Below are 19,775 nucleotides of genomic sequence, written 5' to 3'. Positions count from 1 at the left end.
ACAACTCTCAGAATGGGAGAAAATATTTTCAAATGAAGCAACTGACAAAGAATTAGTCTCCAAAATTTATAAGCAGCTCATGCAGCTCAATAACAAAAAAATAAACGATCCAATACAAAAACGGTCAGAAGACCTAAATAGACATTTCTCCAAAGAAGATATACAGATTGCCAACAAACACATGAAAGAATGCTCAACATCATTAATCATTAGAGAAATGCAAATCAAAACTACAATGAGCTATCATCTCACACCGGTCAAAATGGCCATCATTAAAAAATCTACAAACAATAAATGCTGCAGAGGGTGTGGAGAAAACGGAGCCCTCTTGCACTGTTGGTGGGAATGTAAATGGATACAGCCACTGTGGAGAACAGTATGGAGGTTCCTTAAAAAACTACAAATAGAACTACCATATGACCCAGCAATCCCACTACTGGGCATATACCCTGAGAAAACCATAATTCAAAGAGTCATGTACCAAAATGTTCATTGCAGCTCTATTTACAATAGCCCGGAGATGGAAACAACCTAAGTGTCCATCATCGGATGAATGGATAAAAAAGATGTGGCACATATATACAATGGAATATTACTCAGCCATAAAAGGAAACGAAATTGAGCTATTTGTAATGAGGTGGATAGACCTAGAGTCTGTCATACAGAGTGAAGTAAGTCAGAAAAAGAAAGACAAATACCATATGCTAACACATATATATGGAATTTAAGAAAAAAAAATGTCAGAAGACCTAGGGGTAAGACAGGAATAAAGACACAGACCTACTAGAGAATGGACTTGAGGATATGGGTAGGGGGAAGAGTAAGCTGTGACAAAGATAGAGAGAGGCATGGACATATATACACTACCAAACGTAAAATAGATAGCTAGTGGGAAGCAGCCACATAGCACAGGGCGATCAGCTGGGTGCTTTGTGACCGCCTGGAGGGGTGGGATAGGGAGGGTGGGAGGGAGGGAGAAGCAAGAGGGAAGAGATATGGGAAGATATGTATATGTATAACTGATTCACTTTGTTATAAAGTGGAAACTAACACACCATTGTAAAGCAATTATACTCCAAAAAATAAAAATAAAAAACACACAACACAACCATATCTAACAAAAAAAAAAAAAAAACCTAAAAATAGAAGTACCATACGACCCAGCAATCCCACTACTGGGCATATATCCGGAGAAAACCATAATTCAAAGAGTCATGTACCACAGTGGTCACTGCAGCTCTATTTACAATAGTCAGGACATGGAAGCAATCTGATTTAGTTTTTGTTTCTTGAAGGAAGGACTTAAGTAGTAAAGAAGGGAGCTGGATTCAAAGAACATCTTTAACATGTGAGGTTTGTTACTGGTACTCCCCTACCCAGCCCCCATCCCACCCGCGCCGCCAACTTCAAATTTCACTCTCCCAGTTTGGCCCCCCATATTACTCAGGAGCCAAAGTGGCCTCACCCTTCTCCATCCCTGACACTTCCCAGTTATCTGTCACCATCCCACACTCCAAAGGAAAACTTCCATTCCCCAAGTGCTAAATAGCTGAACTCCAAGTAAAAGAGGACCTTTAATCTGATTAAAATAATTCACAGTAAATTGCAAATCTCTTAATCCTCTTAGAGGAAGTAACATTATTTTTTTAATTTGGAAGGGGAAAGCAACTTGATATAGCCTCTAATTGTTGGCATTTTCGTACAGCATAAACAATAATATATTTTGCTTTATTCGGATAGAAATGGTTATCACATTGGCATGGCAATCTGCCCAGAAATCTGTCTCCAACCTGTCAAATTAACCCTGAATTTTCTCTTAACAACATTCACCCTTCTGCTTTGTTTGTTTGTTGTCGTTGTTTTTAAATCTCTGGGGAGAGGTCTTAAGGTTTGGAGTGATAGCTCTGTAGGGATAATTTTTATGTTTAGGGTTTGTAAGTCAGGGTCTATACAAAGCAACTATCATGAACTAGTTTCTTTAAGAAAAAGAATCGTGATAAAGATGACCAATCAACAAAGCAATGATGAAAACAACACAATTCACACTTAAATAGACATTAGAACATGTCAAACACTGTTTTAAAGACTTTATATATATTAACTTATTTAACCTTCACAGCAACCCCATCATTTCCATTTTACTGGTAAGGAAACAGAAAAGTGAGATAAGCTATTAAGGTGACATGGCTGGTGTGCAGTGAAGCCACATTTCAAACCATTGTATTTTAACTCTGAAGCCCATTCCCTTACAATCACTACACTCTACTGAAAGACACACTGATTAGGAAAAACTCAGGGATAAATAATCCAGCTCCCTGTGTTGTTCCCTAGGATAAAAACTACAGAATTTAAATTCTGAAAGTGGCCTTAATGTCACTGTTTCAATTCCTGCATTTTACAGGTGAAGAAACTAACTCATGGCATGGTGAAAAGCTACCTAGTGGCAGATTCAAACCCAGAAAGAACCAAGTCTGAATCCAAGTCGTGTTTTTTCCCTCACTATACTACAGTTAGTCCATAGAAAAATCATAGCAAAACCTAGAAACTCCAAGCAAAGGTAGATATTCAAAATCCTAGCCAATGCATTTTGTAAGATCTGGTAAATACAAACTCTTGAGAGCTCCCATTTGGCAAATCCGGTTTTTCTTCTTTCTGATTACTCACATCTCTGTTTCTAAAAGAATGAAAATTTACCCAAGAATCAGAGGGATTATTAATTTATTTTATAACTGTCAAAGCAAAGAAATTGATGTACTGAATCACTTATTAATTCACTGAATGTGTTTGTTGTAATAGTTAAGTAGATATAGACCCTCATAGTTTGAAAGGAGACCTGGATAAGTAAATGTAATAGAGAATGATCATGGGCAAGGTCACAGTTTTGTAGAGGGTGCTATGGAAACACATAAGAAGTACATCAAATCTACACTGGGTGGGTGGAAGCGGCGTCTAAGAGTTTTTGGAGGAGGAGACACCTGAATTTATTCATTAGGCCAAACAGAAGTTAGGGTGGGGAAAAGGGGAGGAAAACGGAGAGAATGGAATGGGTCTAGACAGAGCAGTCCCAGATAGAGGAACAGCATTAGAAAAGCCTGAGGGATAAGAGGCTGAAGCTGGTTCATATGTAGGGAACCCTAATTAGGCAGGTGTGCAATATAATCAAATCAATAATAACAATACCTCCAGGGCTTCCTTGGTGGTGCAGTGGTTAAGAATCCGCCCGCCAATGCAGGGGACACGGGTTCGAGCCCTGGTCCGGGAAGATCCCACATGCCGCGGAACAGCTAAGCCTGTGCGCCACAACTACTGAGCCTGTGCTCTAGAGCCCGCTAACCACAACTACTGAACTCGCGTGCCTAGAGCCCGTGCTCCGCAACAAGAGAAGCCACCGCAATGAGAAGCCCTTGCAGCTCAACGAAGAGTAGCCCTCGCTTGCCGCAACTAGAGAAAGCCCCCATGCAGCAATACAGACCAATGCAGCCAAAAATAAATCAAATAAATTAAATAAACAAATTTAAAAAAAATACCTCCAAAGACAGGGTACTTTTTCTCTTAAGAAAATAAATCAAACATAACGTTTCTGTGGTTCAAAAAAAAGGGAATAGTCTTTATATGGAAAGAAATAGGAAGAAGAAATAGACAAAATCAACAAGACTTAGGCAAATTAGCTGATAGGTTTTCATTACATTCCTTTAAAAGCTTCAGTTCTCAACTATAGAAATAATTTCCAAATAAACGTGAAAGTCATGGCTGCCCTTTTAAGTGATGAAGAATACATTATTATTAGCAAGCTATTTTGTCAGAGCATCAAATAATGCTCATCTTTAAACATGCCTCCTGTGGACAATGAAATGCTGGTGATGGTTTCCAGCTTCAAATGAATCAGTGCTCACTGCTCAGGGCACAATACTGCTTCTGACCTCTTCCCCTGCCCGTGGCTTGACCTTCTCCCACTCCAACGTTATTCCCTGCCTTGTGCTGTGAGCATCTCATATTATTCGTGAGCTGTGGCTCTAGAATTTAGCATGAGGAGGGCTGCCCCTGATAGATGTCTAACATGAGTAATGCTCTTAATGATCCCCAATGGGACTCTGCCATATTCTTCCAGCAGGATGAGTCGTTGGAAGACAAAAAGAAATTCTATCCACTTTACAGTGAAACATAATGAAGACAAGAAATTATTACATATAGGAATATTTTACTTAGATTTAGTAAGAAATGACCAGTTTGGGTTTTTTTTAAAGAGTTAACCAAAGTGTCTTCATATATATTTAGCTTTGCAGTATATCTTGAACACCTGAGCAAATTATCCCATTTCTACGTTGCCTTAAAGAAATCCTCCAAATGTTGTTTTAGAGACATTTATGAATTATACACAAGGTTTCTTCACAGAAACGCTAGATATGCTCTTGAAAACTGTGCATAAATCAATATTTTGTAAATTAAATAACATTTTTCACCAACAAATTATTTCAGAGATGCTTTATTTTCATTTCTCATTAATATTCAATTGGCAATGATTTCTGACCCTCTAGATTAAGCTTCTCTCCTGATAATATTTCTGTCAAACAGCTAATGATCTATAAAACAAATAATAAAACAAATATGGGAAACTGGGTTTTAGAAATGATCCTGCAATAAATACTTGCAGAAGGTAAAAGCTTCTTTGCAATTCAGCCAAAGCCCCAATTTTATTCTTATTTCTTCTGATTTCCTTAATGTACTTTCTCAACCTGTAATTCATAGGCAACACGGTGGTGTGTCTCTTAATAGCAATCAGTAAACCTTTAGACTGTCTCTGTTGATAATTTCTCTTCTTATTCAAGAATATATTTATTTATTCAGTTCATCAGGAACTCTGCTCATCAAAGGGCTTATGGTTTTGTTTTCGGTGTTCGTTAGCTTTAGGACAAAGAATAAACATAAACAGTCAAACTGATCACTTTGCCTGGCTTAACAATTTGTAAAATGTAAATAATGCCAATAAAGGCAGACGCTTTGGGTTAAATAAATAAGCCATTATGTAACCATTTAGCTAGAAACAATACAGTAAGGATGGCCAAACACCAGAAAAGGAAAAGCTTCGAAAACGCTGAAGATAACAGAGTGAGGGGATATCAATGTATTTAGAGTAGGAATAAACAGCCACAGATAGGTCGGTTCTATATGGGACGGATAATGTAATATTGCAGCTACAAAATGATGATCTGTGGGCCACATTTGGTGTGAAGACTTGCTATTGTTGTTGTTACTTTTATTATTCATTTAGACCTAATTGTTCCCATTATAGGTTGGGAGATTTTACTTTAAAATACAGATTTATGCCTTTTCTTGAAAATTCTGAAAGTCTGTCCACATTTAAGTCCACACATCCCCATGGCAACATCCAGCCAACCATCCCTTAGACCTGATACAGGGCCTTCCTTACACAGGCCCTATATTGGCATTTCAGTTTTCAACCGTTATAAAATATTATCAGAGAAGAAAAACAGAATCTCACAAATTTCATTTTGTTTATCTTCCCTGCCAAGAATCATGACTTTAGAACAGGAAGGGCAGTCCGAAGATGGTTCAGTGGTAAATGAAGGTGGGAAGATAAGTATCTAGCTTATTAATATATTTTAAAACTCCTGATCCAGAAAAGCATTACATCCCAGGATGCTGACAGAACTTTTAGATGAAATGAGATATTTATTTGAACACTAGGAAAAAGTTAAAAGTTATCTAAATTTTTACTAAAAAAGAAAACAGGATCCTCAAAATCCATGTTACACTTTAGGACACTGACAAAATATGTATTAAAAACAATAACAAAAGAACATAACCACGTGAAATGACTCTTTATCAAATAAGGAAAATTGGAAGAAAACAGAAATCTTGTGTGCAGAGAACAGAAAATTTTAAAAGAGCATAGCTGTCTTCAAATAGCGAAACAGTTTCATGTAGAAACTAAACTGAATTTACCATGGGTAGTTCGGAGGGTAAAACAGAGTCCAGTAGGACAGGAAATAGAGTTGAGTTTTAGCTTAATTAATGAGGAAAATGTATACAAAACTTATAAATGGAATCTTCTATGCTATGAGGAGATAATTCCTGTCACACAGAAAGTAATGAGGATAGAATAAAGAATAGGTGTTCAGGTTACTGCAGAGAGGGTAGAAGAACAGAAATAAAGTTGTTCTAAGATACTGTCCAAATGATTCTCTGATAGGTTAAGGACAATAAAACATATATCATTATATCTAAGTTTGTCTATACACTGCTATCCATACCCTCAGAGAATATGCCAAAAAGTAAATGTCTTAATTTCTAAGAATTATGATATCAAATTTATATTTGTTTTTTATCACCTCTTCTCCATTTGGTGGAAGCTCTTTATTATCTAAACATAGGCTCACAGGGTAGTCACACATACCTCTGTTAAATTACCTATTGGGCAATCAACCATTTAGCATAAATTCCTTAAGTGCAAAAAATGAGCTTTTTTTTTTTTTTAATACTCTGTTGCCTGGTAAGATTGATCAAATGAATGGATGAATGTTATTATTAAATAATGTCCTCTAAAATATAAGTGTCATAAGTGAAATTCTATAACAACTAACTATTGTAAAATCTACCTCTTCAAAGAGATTATATCTTTTTTTCAGATCACCACTCCTGGATGCACCTTTCTAACACTTCACCTTGCTCAACAAGATATTCTATTCTTTCTTTCAACGCTCTTTGGCAACTACTTATTCCAGGGAGAGTTTGCTGACTAAGTAAATCCCCTTAATCTATCAGTTCTCAAATGCATTCTCACTTCTACCATCATATCAAAACATCTTTCATTCAGAGTGCCAACCATTCACTCATGTGCTTCAACATACATTTTCCTGCCTATAAGTACATAACCTGGATGTTGTATTAAAAGCTCCTACACATTATCAGTATGTCTAAAACAAAGTGTCTAACAGCAACAAAAGTAGACAGTTGGTTAATAATAATTTTTCATTATTATCAAGATTGATAATCTTGATTTAGCTAATCAAGATAATCAAGATTGACAGTCACTTACTAAGGAATAAAGAATGTTATTAAGCTCCATTCATAATAAAAAAACAAGTAGCATCATCGAATACAAATGAATGGCAGGCTGCAAAGCAATAAATGCACAGAAACACATTTATTATGACGTTATTTTAAGACAGAGTAAAAACCTTAAGGCTATGACCAGGTCTCATATGAGGGAGGGTTTTAGATATGATACCTAGTTTCGATTACTGGTAAAGAGTAAGGAACAGGGAAAATTTTCAATTTTCATTTAAGCCTATATAAAGTCATAAACCTATGGACAGAGAGAAGAGAAACGTACCATCCCATCTACACATTTGGAAATAACTTTGGAAGACTGTTGAGTTCAACTGAGAAAACAACCCCTAAGAAATTACAGAACAATCTTTAGTCAGACATATCTATTTAAAAGAATGGAACTTCCCTGGTGGTGCAGTGGTTAAGAATCTGCCTGCCGGGCTTCCCTGGTGGCGCAGTGGTTGGGAGTCCGCCTGCCAATGCAGGGGACGCGGGTTCGCGCCCCGGTCCGGGAGGATCCCACATGCCGCGGAGCGGCTGGGCCCGTGAGCCATGGCCGCTGAGCCTGCGCGTCCGGAGCCTGTGCTCCGCAACGGGAGAGGCTCGCGTACCGCAAAAGAAAAAAAAAAAAAAAAAAGAATCTGCCTGCCAATGCAGGGGACACGGGTTCGATCCTGGTCTGGGAAGATCCCACTTGCCTCGGAGCAACTAAGCCCGTGCGCCACAACTACTGAGCCCACGTGCCACAACTACTGAAGCCCGTGCGCCTAGAGCCCGTGCTCCGCAACAAGAGAAGCCACCGCAGTGAGAAGCCTGTGCACCACAACGAAGAGTAACCTCCGCTCACCGCAACTAGAGAAAGCCTGCGCACAGCAACGAAGACCCAATGCAGCCTTAAATAAATAAATAATAAATAAAAAGAGTAAGAAGAACAAAAGAGTAACACTTAAAAAAACAACTATATTACTTCTGAGAGAGGGTTGATTACAGTACTGTTGTTAATAGTTACTACAGACTCTGGCAGTTTTCAGGGATCATGTTCACCAATGCTACATTCTTTATTTTCTAGAAAACTTGCCATCTGTGAAGGATACACCTTTAAAGGAATACTAGTAACAGATCTAACCAAGCTGTTGCCTAATATACTTTTATTATCCATAACATCGTATCACTATGTTCACTGTCTATTTCTGACTAAAAAAACAAAAATTCAGCACCAGTTTCTTAGAGAAATTAGATGCCAGTAATAGTATTTTCTCTATGAAGACATTGCTATTCACTTACCCAAATGAGCTCTCATAAAACTTACTTCGCTCCTGTGTCAGATTTACTCCACAAACTGAACAGCACTGAATTCCACTAGATCATATTACGGGCTGAATTGAGATTTCTGTGTTCTATGGTGTATAATATCAGGGTTATCAAGCAAAAGAGGGGAACAGACAATCAGATATACCAGAAAAATCTATCATCTAAAAGGCAACTAAAACGGCTGGGCAGCACAAGTTAGTTCCCTCACAAAGCAGCATCTTAGCCTTGTTACCTACACATTTTATACTGTTTCATCTACAATGATTTTCCTGTAAGGAAACAGTGCAGTGGGTATAATGGTGACGAGCCAGATTCTGCAATCAGACAGGCTGGTTTCAAATCCTGATTCTACCACTCTAGCTGACTGACCACAGTCAAGGAACGTACATTTTCTGAGCCTCATTTTCCATATTGATAAACAGGGATAACAGCAATGCATTCATTCTTAAGGCGGTATTAAATAAGATAAGGTGTATGAGCACTGTGCCAGCACATAACTTTATACATTTTAGACTTTATAATAATTATTATTAGAGATATTATATTATTGATTCCTAGTCCTTTAGGTTCAATGCACATAACTGGATCCATAACTCATCATTTAATTACTTGTTTTTTTCATCATCAGGCTATATATATACATATATACACATATATCTTACAATATATTTAATAATCATGTGTGGTTATTAAAGCATTATGTTCAATGTGTCAAATGCAAAATGGAGCTCAAACGAGCTCCTGGATTGGAATGACCCTTAACAGGAGAAAAGACCAAATAATGCAATGAATTTTGTTTCCTCTCTGACCATACTGAATCTAAATAAAAGCTGCCCTTATGATGCGTCTACCGAATCGTAATTATTAACTGATGAATAGCAACAATCTTGTCAGTTAAATGCTCCCTCATCTCCATGCAGTATCCAAGTAAAGCTTCTGCCCATCTCCTCTTTTCCTTCTACGTGTTTAGGTTTTGGCAATTAATGAACTACTAAGTTCATTAATTGAAGCAAATTCCAGTTCCAAACTTAATACCAGATTGGTAAGGAAATTTTCACTTCTCTTCAAATATAAGGGAGAAAAACAGATGAGTCTATCTCCCACGGCCTGTACAAGCCAGTTTACTTTATTCAGACAGCTTGCTAATTGAATGGTCTGGAGACACTGAAATTACTTCCCAAACCAGGCAACTAAAGTAGTTTAAAGTTACCCAGAGGTGTGTAGTTAACACTTACAAATGTGTTTTAACTCACTTTGATATATGAACAAGCACCATTAGTGAAGTTTCCAAGTAATAAAAGACTGCCTTTTAAATCAAGCCTGAGTAAACAAAATCAGCTTTAGATCAGTGAAACTGCAAAGTATACATTTTATATTTCCTTTATATAGGAAAGGAATTGCAGGCAGATACTTCTAGCCAAACTAAAAGTTAGTACATTGTTAGTGGAAGAAAACAACCACATGCTAAAACAGAAAATATAAAGAGTATGCATGTTATGGAAGTTTGGAGATTAAATTTTGAGATGGTACCTCATTAGCACCGTCTGATGCCAAATGATCTTGGAACAGACAAATGTAGCCTGATTCACTTATTCTTTTGCCCCATTTTCCTTTCAAACTCTACCTGGGATTGCTAATGACATAAAAGGGCCTCCGTCACATGAGTGGAGAGAAACTAAAATCTGGCCTCTGTTTCCTCCTCTGCTAACATCCATGAATGAGTTTACAGAGTTGATATTTTTTTTCCATGATGGTGCATAAATTATGACCATACATCACATGCTACAAGGAACTTGACTGTCATATAAGCACACCTCTTGTTACGTTCATTGAAATTTTAAGTTATATCAAGAAATAACATATACCTGAAATGATTTTTAAAGTGACTAAATGGTCACATGTAATGATTTTATTACTCCTAAGAGAACTTTCCTCACATTAAAAGAAGAACCCACAGGGCTTTCCTGGTGGCGCAGTGGTTAAGAATCTGCCTGCCAAGCAGGGGACACGGATTCAAGCACTGGTCCAGGGAGATCCCACATGCTGCAGAGCAACTAAGCCCATGAGCCACAACTACTCAGCCTGCACTCTAGAGCCTGCGAGCCACAACTACTGAGCCCACATGCTGCAACTGCTGAAGCCCGCGCACCTAGAGCCAGCGCTCCGCAACAAGAGAAGCCACCGCAATGAGAAGCCCGCGCACCGCAACGAAGAGTAGCCCCTGCTCGCCGCAACTAGAGAAAGCCCGCGCGCAGCAACGAAGACTCAACGCAGCCAAAAATAATAAATTAAAAAAAAAAGAAAAGAAAAACCTACAGAGTGTCAGGGATACAGATTCGGTCTCTGACATTGTCAAGCAGAACCTCTTGCAAATAACTTTGGGAGAAAGTTCCAAAGCCTCCATGCTCGTTCCATGGCTGACTGTGGATAAGCTGTCCCTGGTTCTCGGGGCATGTACACATAAGCTGAACATACGCATAGATGACCCATACTTTGAACTTGATACTTTCTGAAATCCAATCAAGAGCATTTTGAGAAAGTGTGACCATGAGCTACTACTTGCCAGAAGTGCTTTAAAAATGTGTTTTCTAGTAAGGAAAACTAACATGATCGAAAAAACAGATCCCTGAGATACACGGTATTATTAGGAATTGAAGCCTACTACTTCCTATATGCTACATATAAATCACTCACTTGACACAAAAAGAATATATTCCCACTTAAGGCAGAACCACACTGCTCTGTATACATTTGCTTGTATCCACTGGTGGTGCTTTTAATGCTTCATTTAAGTGTCAAACTAGGTGACAGGCATTAAGCCTGCAGACCATTCAGCATCAAACTCACGATCTAAGAACCTTTTCTACCATTGTTTACCTTCTATACACTCTCCTCCCAATCAGAAAATAAATTAATTAAATAAAATAAACAGATATTCTTTTCCGGCTGTAAGCCACGGACAGCTGTGAACACGGCAGAGGTACTTCTCTCATTGAATGAAGTCAGAAAGATATGCACAGTCATGCTGTTCAAAATATTGGTTTATGTGTGGAACAACATTGTCATAAGACATTTGGAAGCCAAGTAAAATCACAGAAGTAAGGGAATTTGTAGCAATCTGTTTTGGCTTACAGGAAATGAGACTGAGCTCTCCCATGAAGCAAGCAACATGACACCTTCCAGCATTAGAAATAGCCTCTTGGTTGGCTAAGGAGCAAAAGAGAGGGAAGCAACGAAGTGGAGATCAAAGCTATCTCCCTGTACACTACAGATAATCTTTTTTTCTTCCTCTTCCTCAACAGCAAGATTGAAGGAAAGCGCTGAAGGTAGAGGGACAAGGGGAAAAGGAAACCATGCTAATCCAGAATTGTAGGGAAAGGAGGTGGCCTTTGATCTCCACAGGATGGCAACTTTATTGGCTATGCATAAGCAGTTTCCAACCAGCTGATCAACCAGGTATTAACACTCAACACCCTTCCATGATCAGTAACCATGAAGTGAGTCATCTGTGGATAGCAGTCAAGCAGAAGGCTCATCTACTGCTAAACGACCACCAGCCCATGCCCAACCCAGAGGGGAAGGTGCAACCCCAGGGGAAATGATTGTTTCTCCACAGGCAGGCTCTTCCCTGATAAGCACCAATTATTTGCCTTGGGACTCAGAGCAGAATCTTTCCTCAAGTGTGCATGAATGAGGACGGCATTCATTTTTCAACATACAACTTGGAATCCGTGTATTTCTACATCACCAGCAGTCATTGTTTTGACTTCTGTTCGGTGTCTTTTTTTAAGCATGCCAGGAAATACAGACATGATAAAGGCTGGATGTGAGTTGGTTGAATGTAAAGAACCGATCATCTTGCTTGGTGATCTAAAAATTTAAAGATCATTTACTTAACGGCAGGATAAAAAATGCCTCCCTTCCAAATTCTCAAGAGTTCAAACCACAGTCTTGTTTGGGTGAATTCGGGGGACATGTTTTAAAATTTAAAAAAAAAATGATTGAACCATAATCTTTCTTATTTTAAATGCTTCATTTCTCTCTTTCAGCTAGGAAAGTGCACAGTGGTTATGGGTTTTGGAATCAGCATGGTTCAAATCCCTGCTCATCCACATCTCCTAACCTCTCTATGATGTAGTTTCCACAGCGATAAAATACAGATAAAGTAAAATTTTCGTAACAATAGCACCTATGTCATAGGGCTCTTATAAGCATTCAATAAGATAATGGTGACCATTCCACAAATGACAGTCATATCTTCATAGCACTAGCAGTAGTCATCATCATAAAGTTTCTTATGGTGCCCCAGAATTTGAACTTGATCTCATTTTTTTTTATTATTTCCTTCTCTCACTTGCTGGTCTCCTCTAAGCAAAAACATTATGATACAGAAGGTAACTACTTAGCTTTCCACTCCTCTGTATAAATTGAGGAAGTCAACATTCTAAAGTCTTCTTAAATATAGCTTAAAAAAAAACTATTTTATGAATTCATTAAAGATTCCAACTACTCCTTTGTTTTCAAACTACTCCATGTTTCAAACTACTCCTTTGCTTTAAAAATTGTCTAGTTCTTTATATAGTTGTTAAACATAGAGCATACACACTGACATCAATTTTTCAAGAGCCCACTTTTCAGATTTGCTCTTTGTGCTATGTGTGGTCAGAGGGTGCACTAAGATTGGCTCTGTCTACTGCCACTCTCCCTCCTCCTATAGTTTAAAACCAGCTTAATTATGGATCTGTTTCTTCTACTGTACTTCTCTAGCCTTCTGCTTCTAGTTCCACTTTTTTTTTTCCTTTCCTATTACCGAATTTCTTAATATACTCTACAGATTACCTTAGGCCTAATTTTTAATTGAGTAACAATTTTGATTTCCTTATATTTTTCTATAAGAAATCAAGCATGCAAGGCAGTTATACTTTTGTTTTTAGAATTAAACATTTTTCTAAAGGCCAGAACTTAATGAGCATTACCTTAACATCTAAAGGCCAGAACTTAATGAGCATTACCTTAACATCTCTTATTAACACAGAAGATGATACATATTCAACTATTTATGATCTTCATTGGCAAGCTGTTATTCTAAGCTTCCTCCCAATCTTATTCCTCTTGCCCAGTATTTTAAATTACAGATACCTATTCAACGTAAAATAAATAAATAAACAAACAACTGTGATTATAGGTTTGAAATTTAGCATTTTGTATCACTTTATTCACACAAGAGTATTTCATTTGTCATAGGGAAGACTAAGGGAAAATTTCAGGTAAATTTATTGTTCTGAGACATTTTAACTATAAATATCTTATGTATTAGAGGGCCCATTATCAAGAAATAGGATGCCTTAAAAGATGTCACAGTATTCAGATAAGTGTATTTAAAAGCCAATAAGTTTATAAAGAAATTAATAAGAAATTATTGGAATTACCAAAGAATCTTTCCAGTTACAGAGACCACAGAGCCAGATAAGTGGCTCACATAGTGAAACTTATCTAAAAAATTTCCCTCCCCCCAAGAGAAAAAGACTCCTCCCTCCCAAAAAAAAGGAGGAAAGAAAGACAGCACTAGTGAATTTCTACTTCATTTGAAGTTCAGATCTCATCCTAAGTCTGAACTGAAATTCAATCACTTAAAAGCAGTTTTGATCAAATGGAGTTGAGGAGAGGAAGTCCATAAAGAAAGAATGTTTAGAATCAGTTCCTGAGAGATCACACAGATTTTTTTTTTTCCAGGGCTATCCCATCTGCGCCCCTCACCAAAGTCTAGCTCTCCACAGAAAAGAACTCAGGTATACAAACACTAAAGAAATTTACCATGAAAAAGAATTTCTAAAGAAATACCTATTTTTTCCAAAATCTTAGTTTCCTAGAATAAAAAGTTATATATTGTAGCATTAGGCTAATAAATAAAAGACTACAAAAAACAAACACATAATATTTTGATGTTAAGTATGACATCAACGTGAAGTTTATAATCTGTTTGAAGAAAACTATAGGACTTTATCAAGTTGGCAGCCAGGTTTTTTTTTAAAAAAAAAAAAGGAAAAGAAAAAAGAACTGACAACCAATAGATGTTTTTACAGGTTAAATCTTGTTGAAGGTACCTTACCCCCCTCAGTACACTTTGATTTATTTAAACTCACCACATTTCTCTTAAATACACTCCATTAACAAGTGATAGACTGTGATCTTAGGCTTGAGGCAAGATATGAAACACAATCTTTCAAGAACTTCATTCATTCCCTGCCCAGGTGTCTTGAGCACGCCCAACTCTACTTACTTATCTGAGTTTTGTGAAGTTTTATGCAAGTCAGTAGTGTGGCTTTAGAATAGCACATGGTCGTGAACCCTCCCCAGCAGCCCAGTAATCTGGCCTCTCCAAGTTCAGATTCACAGCTGGAGTGAAAGTCAGCAGAAGACCGATAAACAGCTTCAGGTTAAATATGAGAGAGCATCTCACAAGGACAACTCTGACCCCACCAACAAAGTGGATAACCACATCTATCGGAAAAACTTAGGTTTATTAAAATCACCAGTAGCTTCGGTGGAAAATTAAATTAGAGAAACAAAGCCAGAAATCATTTCAGCTCTAAGGTTATAAATGCCTTCTATCTATTTAAATTACAAACCTCAGGTACTAAGTACTAATCAAATTATTAAATCTAAAGGGCAGTACACGCTCCAACATATTTCTCCAAGTGAAGACAGAATTTGCACGCTGACACGACTAGCTTTCAGTGACATCCTATTAGTGTGACCCTATCTTTAATCTACTGCCATGATAAAATGTCCCAACATATACAAACTCAGCTCAAACAGTGACTAATGACCATTAATCCCCCTATCTTCAGTAATCTGCTCCTCCAGTCATTTATCACACTGACACTTCACTTTACACACGTGAATAAACTTTAACCGAGAAGGTGAATCAACAAAAATCTCAAAGGTATCTGAAGCTGTAAATTAAACTAGGGGGAGACTTGGCGAAGAGAGACAAATAGAGAGATCAGATCTGAATGTTTCTGATTTGCATCCTTGGCTGGTATGGGGGTGGGAAACCATTCAATCCCTCAGATATGCAAACTAAGAAAAAAATACACGAGAGAGGGGAAGCTGGAAGAAAGAAGAGGTGGCTGGCCCCAAAGAGTCTGTTTAATCTAGTCATCCTTCCACTGTGACAGGAATGAAAACTTCAGTTTTCTGTTTTCTTCAAAGGAATAACAATTTAATAAATTTCTCATTTAGTTCCGTTGCAAAGGTTCCTTTTACTCAGAAAGCATATTTTAGGGATTATTTTAGGGATTTATTTGCCATCATTTAGCTGATGTGTTTTTCTTTTACATATTTCCTTAAGTAAAATCCTTGGTCCAAATATTAATCATAGCCGTGGACCACAAAAAGCTCAAACCAACCTTTCAAAACTGTTTCATAATCATGGAAATTGAGTGACTCTAACGTACAGGCTCTGATGCAACTTGAAGCTCAGTACAGGACTATAAAAAATTCCCTGAGGTACACTGTGTGTGTGTGTGTGTGTGTGTGTGTGCGTGCGCGCGCGTGCGTGTGTGTGTGTGTGTGTGTGTGTGTGTTAAGGCCTGAAATCGGATCCTTGATTGAAACCAGAATCTACCAAAAGGAAAGAAAGAAAAGTTGAGCCGTGGCTCTGTTCCCTCATAGTAAAAGTTTCTTCGGGAGAGTAAGAAAACTATTTGGAAGTGTAGATGCAGTGTACACTCTTAGGTCAGACGTATCCCACTGCAGTATCCTTCCAACAGCTCATGTGAAGAGTTTTGGTACTATTTAATGTATCCCCAAAATCCTAAATTCAGCCTTCTGTTTTCCCTTGCCAATGAAAACTCCCAGGCAACTAAGTGTTCCCTTTCAGATACTTGCAATCTCTTGTTTTCCTTCTAAACTCACCCAGGCAGAGGGGATACTTTATATCCTACGGTAAGAAGGAGTTATTTCCTGAAGTTTCTTCAGAATCGAATTTAATTACAGACCTTGTTTATATAAAACAACTATTAATAACCCCTTTGCTCGAAAGAGGAGGGGCGAATTGGAGGACCAGGTTCAGGAATCCTGGCGGGTCTCTGGGCTCCAGCTCCCCGGGCGCACATCTCCCTTCCCGCGGGAAGCAGCCGAGGGCTGAAACTCACTTTGGCTCATCCTCATGGCCCAAGCTCACCGCCAACCGCTGACTCTCCCACCCTTGCGCTCCGACGTGCGTTTGCCCAGAATGATCTGGGCGTGCCTCGAACTTGGCAAAAGGCCTAGGTCTGCGAAGAGGCTTGGAAGGTCTTGGGAGATGAGGGAAAGGGGACAACACAAAGTAGGAACTAAGAACCTTTTCGTCTAAAACTCCTGCCAGGGGTCGGGCCCTTCCGGCCTTAGAAGGGAGAGGTCACCAAAATGCAGTTCGGGGTTGATTTTGAAAAGTGGAGAGGGGGCGTGCAAGGGGAATGGAGGGTGAAGGAAGAAGACGCGGGGTTACCTGAACAGAGACATATTAATCCAAAGAGGTAAAAGTGAGCAGGCTCCGCGATCATTGTCCTCGGGTGGATCCTGCATACAGTCTCATGCCAAGAGGAGGGAGTAGAAATGGGGTCTCCAAATTTATGAAGCCACACACTACACACAAAGGCTTAATATAAGCAACGTGGGTCAATCCGCCAGGAGTTTTTAGGGCAATTACTTGTCCACCTCTCCGGACGCTTGTCAGTATCTCTGAGCCCTCTGCAGACTAAGAATTCCAAGGTTTGCCTTCTCTGGCGCCAGGGTTTCCGAGGAGGCTTGGCCACTTCCAAGGACCATCCAAAGCGAACAACAAAGAGCCGAAGCAGAAGAGCAGTTGTGCGGTTTCCTGCCTCCACAATCTTGCCGAGCCTCCCGGCGTGCTCCCGCGGCGAGGGCCGGCGCGGCGGCGGCAAAGTTGGCGTGTGAGAACGGATTAGGGAGGGCCGAAAAGTGCTTCTCCGTCTATAGGCGAGCCCAGTCAACAGCTGGCCACCCGCGCCGGCGGCAAAGGCAGCCAAGGCAGTGGCAGCAGCTCGGGAGGACGGGCACAGGGTGCCGGGGGTGTGCCTGGGTGACTCCGCGCGCTGGGGGCGAGCAAGGGGGCGGTGCGGCGACAGCGGTTCCCTGGGCGGGCCCTTGTTCCCATCACTTGGGGGATGCGGAGGGTACTGAAGAAGGCAGCAGCTCCGCGGACACACTCAAGCCTCCCGGGCGCCCCCAGCCCAGCGCGGCGCTCACCATCCCTCCGGCCCCTCGCCCGCGGGGGCGTGCGCGCAAGGCACCCCGAACTCTCCGCGGCTGGAACGCTGGAGCCTAAACTTCCAGGCGGTGGCTGCCCGCAGCCCTGGCTCGTGGTAGCTGCAGAGAGGCACCCGACCTCCCCGGGGTGGCGGAGAGGGGCCAGGAGGATGCCGCTGCGGGTGGGAGCGACGGCTGCCGCGGCTCACCCGAACTCCGCCGGGATCAGCGGCGTCTGAAGTTTCTACTCTCACGCTGCCTCTTCTCTGGCTCGATTGCTTGCGGGTTTCCCCCACAGTCCCCGCGGCTCCCGGTTTCCTCCCTCTCTTTCCCAGCCCGAGAATACTTAAAGGGGCCGCGCGGTCCTTTCCACGCTTCACTCTACACTCTCCAGACGCCGGTCTGGCAAGTTCTGCTCGTTAATATTTCCATCCATAAGCCAGGGTGCCCGACTACGCCCTCAGGTGAGAATCAAACTGCTCAGGATCACAAAGCCGAGCGAATTGGAACTTGCCTTGTTTCTCTCGACACCCCTGGCTCCCCTGCACCTTTCTCCAAATGGAACCTCCCAGCCAAAGACTTCAAAAACCCTCCTGGTCCAGCTTAACCTCTTCCCTACCGCTTACAGGAGTTGAAGTAAACTCTCAAATAACTTTGTCTTCACCCTTCCCTATTCCCATTAAAAAAAAAAAAAAAATCAAACGTGGGCAAACAAGCCTATAGGACAGGAGGTAGAGAAATAACTACGTAGAATTTATTACGTAGTTATATGTAATACGAAAATCAGTTTCTTTTAAACTGTAGTTGTTGAGTCTCCCGTAGAAAGGCTACCCAACTCGAGGGGCGCAGGAGTGGGCCATGGGGACTTTTTATCTTTTGTAAGCAAATGCCTCTGCTTCAACTTCATTGACTCTCAGTATCCGAATGCTAACAATGGGGAAATAACTAAGGAAGAGGGACAAATGTAAAAAACATCCTTGCTACCCAGGAGTTTGCGATTGTAAGAGAAGTCATTCAGCATTTCAAAACCAAAAGGCGTGGGCTTTAACATCTCATACACCTCGCCCTGAAATCCCAACCTACCAGTTACTAGCTCTGTTACCAGGCCAAATCTCCGTTTTCCTTTCTGAATCAGAGACTCTTGAGATAGTCACAAATCATACCCAAAGCAAAACAAACCTAGCGCATCTGATGGGCATTCTTGCATTCATTCATGCATTTATTCACTCATTCATTTTTCTTTCTTTCTATTAAAAAAGACACTATACAAAAACCACCTGAGACATGGTGAGTGCCCAGTAAATGGTAGATATTGATATTTAGGACTATTATACTTTTCCACAAATTATTATGCACCAAGTTATGTACAATAACTTCAAAATTATTTGTTATCTGTCAGGATATACCAGAACCTGCTTCCAGAGGTTGACTCTGGAGAGGGGAATGCATGATGGATGGAGAGGTGGGAATGGATTTACTCTTGTCTAAATACTGTTGTACATTTTTTTTTAAGTGAGCACATGCATTATCTAACAAAGGATACAGTTTTGTTTTGTTTTGTTTTTTGCGGAGTACAGGCTCCAGACGCGCAGGCTCAGCGGCCATGGCTCACGGGCCCAGCCGCTCCGCGGCATGTGGGATCTTCCCGGACCGGGGCACAAACCCGCGTCCCCTGCATCGGCAGGCAGACTCTCAACCACTGCACCACGAGGGAAGCCCAGGATACAGTTTTAAAAGCAAATAATATATTCATTTTGGATGCTGATGGTACAACCAGTGACCTTGGAGCAGCATTTTGTAGAAACTCTGGCTAACAGAACCTATCTCTGAAAGTGAAAGATAGTTTAATCCTGAAAAAGCTGATTGAAAATTCAGTAAACAGGCTGGAGATAAGAATTCAAAGACTCCAGCCAAAACCTTTCCAGCAATAAAAAACAAGAATGTGCATTAAATGCTGAAAAACATACATCGATTTGTTCTTTGTGAAGGATATTTAGTGAGAAACATAGAATATGCCTTTTTTTCCCTTGGTATAAAATGTGCTTTTACGATAAGCTTACTTAGTAATAGAAAATAAATAACCTAAAGCATGGTACTTGAAAGAAAGAGAGAGAGGGAGAAAAATCCCTCAAATCCTC

The 19,775-nt window shown here is 40.0% G+C and overlaps 1 protein-coding gene across 1 annotated transcript in view; it reads right to left on the bottom strand.

Annotated features, from left to right (window-relative positions):
• The window catches only part of ROBO1 (roundabout guidance receptor 1), a 406,812-nt gene extending 388,797 nt beyond the window's left edge, over positions 1-18,015 (bottom strand). Inside the window, exon 1 of the mRNA XM_073804384.1 lies at positions 16,877-18,015. Within this exon, the coding sequence (XP_073660485.1) occupies positions 16,877-16,931 (55 nt within the window). The 5' untranslated portion in view covers positions 16,932-18,015. The remainder of the gene's footprint in view (positions 1-16,876) is intronic.
• Positions 18,016-19,775: the final 1,760 nt, after the last annotated feature.

The sequence above is a fragment of the Tursiops truncatus genome, chromosome 4 (assembly GCF_011762595.2).
Source record: "Tursiops truncatus isolate mTurTru1 chromosome 4, mTurTru1.mat.Y, whole genome shotgun sequence".
NCBI lineage: Eukaryota > Metazoa > Chordata > Mammalia > Artiodactyla > Delphinidae > Tursiops > Tursiops truncatus.
Note: the sequence above shows the minus strand (reverse complement) of the source record. Positions and strands in the feature narration are given on the sequence as shown.